At 39.4% G+C, this 5,494-nt stretch overlaps 1 protein-coding gene across 1 annotated transcript in view; it reads left to right on the top strand.

Moving 5' to 3' along the window:
- Positions 1-5,318: 5,318 nt before the first annotated feature.
- The window catches only part of nek10 (NIMA-related kinase 10), a gene marked incomplete at its 5' end in the record, with an annotated part of 31,719 nt that continues 31,543 nt past the window's right edge, over positions 5,319-5,494 (top strand). Inside the window, one exon of the mRNA XM_079560721.1 lies at positions 5,319-5,328. Within this exon, the coding sequence (XP_079416847.1) occupies positions 5,319-5,328 (10 nt within the window). The remainder of the gene's footprint in view (positions 5,329-5,494) is intronic.

Raw genomic sequence — 5,494 nt, 5'->3', positions numbered from 1 at the left:
ATTTAGCTAAAGAGCAGGGCTCGTATCGCAGTATTAGGAGTTGCAATATCTGTATCGCAAAAAGCCACAAAACTGTATCACCCTGTCCTGTTAGGTTACTCATCTGACAGACTGACACTTCCCCCCCCCCCAAACTTAAAACATATAATGCATGGAACTTATAAATGTGTAGGATGAAAGTAACTCTGAACTTTATAATTCAAAATTATGACCCGAGTCCCTCTTAAAACCACATACAAGTGATTATAAAGGTGCATTATGAAGCTTTAGGTTAGGGTAACTGATCTGTCAGTGACCCCGTGGCTGTATGGGTGTTAGCACGGCACCCATACTTTTGATCATGGTGACATCCATGATGCTCCATGATTCATTTTTTGTCAGTTTTGTGGTGAGAGGGCCCATCAGCAGAGGTAATCTGCAGCATCATAGAGAACACTGTGATTTAGTTTGTTTGTCATTATACATGACATGTTCAAAGAAATGTGTCCTCTGCATTTAATCCATGCCTCGACGCCACTGGACGACCCGTAGGGCGCAGTGGGCAGTGGCAGTGCTGCGCCCGGGGACCCATCTCCAGATGTGGAGCCATGCTGGTGGTCAGTAACACCTGGCAGAAGGATTCACCTGTTGCACTTATATTGTGATGGAACATACACTCAGCCACTGGGTCACTGAAAGTTCAAATACACACAAATAAAATGTTTTTCTTTCACATAAAAAGTGCAATAATTAAACACGGGTTTGTTGAAAAAAAATTCCCGGCTCCAGTTTTTCAATATTGTAATGAAAATACTTTGACCACCACTGGTCCTAAGATGCAGCACTGAAGAGTGCCTGGTCGCATGTTGTATTGATTGGCAACGTTTCACTAAACGTTATTGGAGTATCATCTATCACAAGCACAAAATTCCTGGAGTATCGCTGTAGCATCAACACCTCTGAAGTGACTTGTTGAAGTGACAACAGCTTTACAGGTACAAGATGATGAAATATGGGGACTGTTGTCATCATTTTAAACAAAAACTATTCATGGCTTTTTGGCTGCACCACTGTTGTAAATTAAAATTGGCTTGTCCATGTATTTTTCCTATCACCACTAGCATTTAGGCATCAAACATCACACATCATGAAGGATCCAGATGTTTTTTACCTCACATTTAGGTGATGTAAAAGCCTCATTACAAATCATTAATAAATGCACAGACTTTTAGATTTGGCATTAGGTAAGAGTTAGCATATAAAAAAAGACTCTTCTCAGCTAAATGCTAACTCATATTCAGATCAGTTTCACATCCAGTGACCCAAACTTATGTGATCATGATACAGAAACGTCAGGAGGCCATTTGGAACTGAAGCCCGACAGGCTCAGAGGGCGAACAGCGAACTGCGATTCTGTGATTTCTCTGTCAATCAGCTCTACCAGGTTAAATCCAATCAAACTGCAGCATGTGCGCGGAGTACAGGAAAACTGAAAGCTTGGCTCTGTGAAATACTTACAGCTGTTGATGGGGGCGGTTGGATGGAGCGTCGGAGAGTGGGCAGAGCCGGAGTCGTCAGGGCAACCATGGAAAAGGGAAGACACGAGAGAAAATACTGTTAGTCAAAAACAGAGAGACCGTCGTTTTTAGACCTCTACAAACCGACATGTGATTTAAGCCTGCATGATGTGAGAAAAAGAGTGAGAATTAAAATGACAATTTGTTTTATATCACATTGTGTCAAAACAATCAGGGCCAAAACAAGACAGTTAAAGACAGTTTATAAAGGAAGTGGAAGGAGTGAAATTTAATCCTTTTGAAGCTCATTTATGGGGTTTTTAATGCCACTAATGCAAAAATGTGCAAATGCTCATGCTCCTCACTGAATCCAATCGCATTTCGACATTTTCCCCAAGTGGCTCAGCTGCCTCTGTTCACGCGGCTCTGGGCGATACTCTCCACGAGCTCCATATCTGTTTGAACCCTCCCATTTCAGCGTCAGGCCAATTTAAAGCATCCCATGGCTCTGATATTGTGTGCTCGCCGAGTGCGGGTCTATTTCTGCCTTCTAAGCGCTCGACTCTCTCCTGCCCACCAGCTCGCAGCCCACATGTCGTCTGAATGACCCGCGATTCGCCAGAAGGAGCTTGCACGCCTCAGTATCTGCAAAGGACCCTCATTGTTGGCCTGGAACATTTATTATACGTGTTTTATGTTGAGCATAAAGAGAAAAGAGTGAAATATGAACAGCTAAACCAATGAGAATCACATGCACCTTGTAGAGGTCGAAAAAGAAGTTTGTAGTTATGGTTTTAAGCAGTTTATATTTGAAACATGAAACACAAATCTAAATTAATTGCGATTTTGCTTTGTTAATATTGCTTCCGTGTACCTATATATTTCAAAGCTGACCCTCTGCTTGGGCAAACCTCTTGTACGCATAGTTTTTGGTTACGTGCGGAGTAAAGAACTTAAAAAATGACAACCGGCTGCATTTACAGGCCCGGCTGAGGAAGTGGTGAGATGTGACAGGCAAAGTAGTCATCGTGAGCTGAGTGGAAGTACAGTGCAATAAACTCGACCACGAGATTGTAAAGGCAAAACACCAACTGGAAAGCATCAGATCCAGGTTAATCCAGATTAGACAGTGGCAGACTTGTCCTCTTTCCACCCCGCAGTGACAGAACTGCCAGGTTGTGTGGTGGTGGTGGTGTGTGGACTGCGATATGCAAATCGAGCTCAGATCATACAAATCAAAGTACACACCATGATTTGGCCTTCGTTCTAATATTAACAGGCGCTACATCTCACAGACAGCATTAGTCAGTCATTAATACACATAATCTTAAACAACAGCGGTTCAAAGATTGTTTGTTGTTCGCCATTTTACACTACAAAGAACAAGAAGAGCTAATAAAGGCTCGCTCGCCCTGATGATGAGAGCGACCGACGGGAGTTAGATTACTTTGGTCGTTAATTGTAATTCTGAGGCAGTCTTTGCAGAACAGATGATTATAATCACAAGGGGGCTATTTCCATAAAGTGCAGTTTATGAAGAAAGTGAAATAGAACATCCATAAGATCAGAAATGTGCAGTTTAAGAGCTATCCTGAGGCAGGAAATGAGCCTGTGGTTAGGATCTGCAGCTTGCTGTTAGCAGAGGCTAAATGCTAAAGGCTAGCTCCATGTACCGGAGGCGGACGACAGGGCGTTGGTTGCTCAGACAACTGCAGAAGCTAAAGAGCGGTACCGTCATACTTCTTTGGAAGTATTCATCATATCACTATCATACAGCGCAGCGCATAAGTCCTGAATGAAGCTCACCCATAACGTTGACGCTCTGTGCCTTCTCAAACCCGATCATTGACGAGCATAGACTGTAGCCGACATTCCCCTTGTGAGCTCTGCTGAGGAGAGGAGGAGAGTACGGGCACAGCGTACGCAGCACGCACAGCGTACACAGGCACAGCGTACAGGCTCTATATGATGACGCTACGACAAAAGTCTGGCGTAACGCTGACGTGAATACAAAACTGTGGAATGTTTGAGTCTCGCGATAGTATCCTCATTTCTTTAGTTGAAGGCATGTCTCGCGATAATTAAATTACAACTATCGGGATTCCATTCATTTTTCTAATAAATAACAAGAATAATGATTATATTGATTTATATGATCTAGGCTTTTATATATCAAATTAGCCTTATTGCTGCGTGTTTTTGCATCTGAAATAATAACGTACTTAAATCACCACTGTTTTGACTGTTTTGGTCGGTGTTCTAATTCATAACATCAATCATGGAATTAATTGTTGATGTTAATTTACTTGTTGATGTGAGGCCTTGAGTGTCTAGAAAGGCGCCTAAGAAATAAAGTGCATTATTATTATTATTATTATTATTATTATTATTATTATTATTATTATTATTATTATTATTATTATTATTATTATTATTATTATTATTGTGCTATTATTTTCACGAATAATGTATAATATATATAAGGATAACAATTTGGACTTTTGATGCTTTTTTTCAAGAAACCTTTAGATTTGGGTTGAGCCAACTAGAGAAAATGTGCTCGGTTATGATGGGGGTAAAAAGATAGCCTAAATGTTATTCCGTACATTTGGCTATTCTTTTCTTTTTTGACCCCCTTTTGTAGTGGCTCTGAAATACAAAGGCGTCGGAATGCAGCAGCCGAGCGTCTAGTGTAGCCATAGCAACATCGACCTCCCACCAATCCATGTGTTCATTGGCCGAGACTGCGCTCATGCTTAGTATCGCGTTTCCTGGTTTGCTATTTGCCCTCACAGCCGAGGGAAAGCTAAATAAATAATATCAGCAATGGCGTTAAAAGACAACTCATCAACTGTTTACTCAAATGTTTGACGAACTAAACACGCTAATGTAAGGTAAGAAATGGTTCTAAGCTAACATTATTTGTGTTCATCATTTAAATCGAATGGAGAAGCTAAGTTAACCCAAAATAAACACGGCAAAGCTAAGTGTTTAAAGTACATGTCCTAAACATTACTGTCAATGATCCTAAAGTTTTTTGTTTTAGTAGTTATTTGTCTAAATGTACATAATTTTCTATTTTAGCTTTATTGTGCTTAACAGACATCATTATTTATACTGCAATACTGAAGTGTGACAAATTCTTAGTCTATTATTCTGTGGTCAGAGATAGTACTCTTACTTACCATTACTCAAGTACATGTGTTTACATAACTGAAGCAACTGTACTTTTGCAAGTAGTCTTTAGTACTGTTTCCTGCTTAGTTAAGTAAACTATGTATCTGTGCTTTTACTTGAGTAACAATAATAGTAAGTCGGACCACAAAACTTCATTTTGTCCTGTAAAAATATGTATTTTGTGTTTTCTTTAATTCTTGACAATTATTTATTTTTGTATGTTTTTATGGAATTTTCTTCAACATTCATTCATGTTTTGTTTTATGTTTTGTTTCTCATAATTCTTTTCAGTTATTCAGTACTTACACTACTCAAGTAACCTTTTCTCCAAGTACTTTTTTACTCTTACATGAGTAAATATTGTGTTCATTACTTTTTATCTCTACTTGAGTTAAATTACTCTAGAGTAACGTTACTTGAGTCAATATTTTGGCAACTCTACCCACCTCTGGTTCTAAGTTTGTGTTTCCCAACCAGGGGTACGGGGAAGAAGAATTCCTAATTCCAAGGGTAGAACAGTGACAGCCCTAATGGACTTATCATGGACAGGTCTATAAGGGAATATACTGCCTCTTCTTTCTCTTACTGCAAAAAGCAAGAAATAAGTAACATTTTCCTGAAATAAGTACAGTATAGTTGACCTTCATGTTAGTTGGTAAGTCAAAACAAAATCAACCTGTGGAACTAGTATTTTGTACTTATAATTAAAAAAAGAGAAACATCTCACTGCACTCAAGATTAAGTGCTATGGCTATGTTCTAGTGACATAAGTATTCACAGTAATACACTTTGAAACAGTCCATGTTTAACAGTAATTCTCT

The sequence above is a fragment of the Gobius niger genome, assembly GCF_951799975.1.
Source record: "Gobius niger genome assembly, chromosome: 8".
Lineage (NCBI taxonomy): Eukaryota > Metazoa > Chordata > Actinopteri > Gobiiformes > Gobiidae > Gobius > Gobius niger.
Note: the sequence above shows the minus strand (reverse complement) of the source record. Positions and strands in the feature narration are given on the sequence as shown.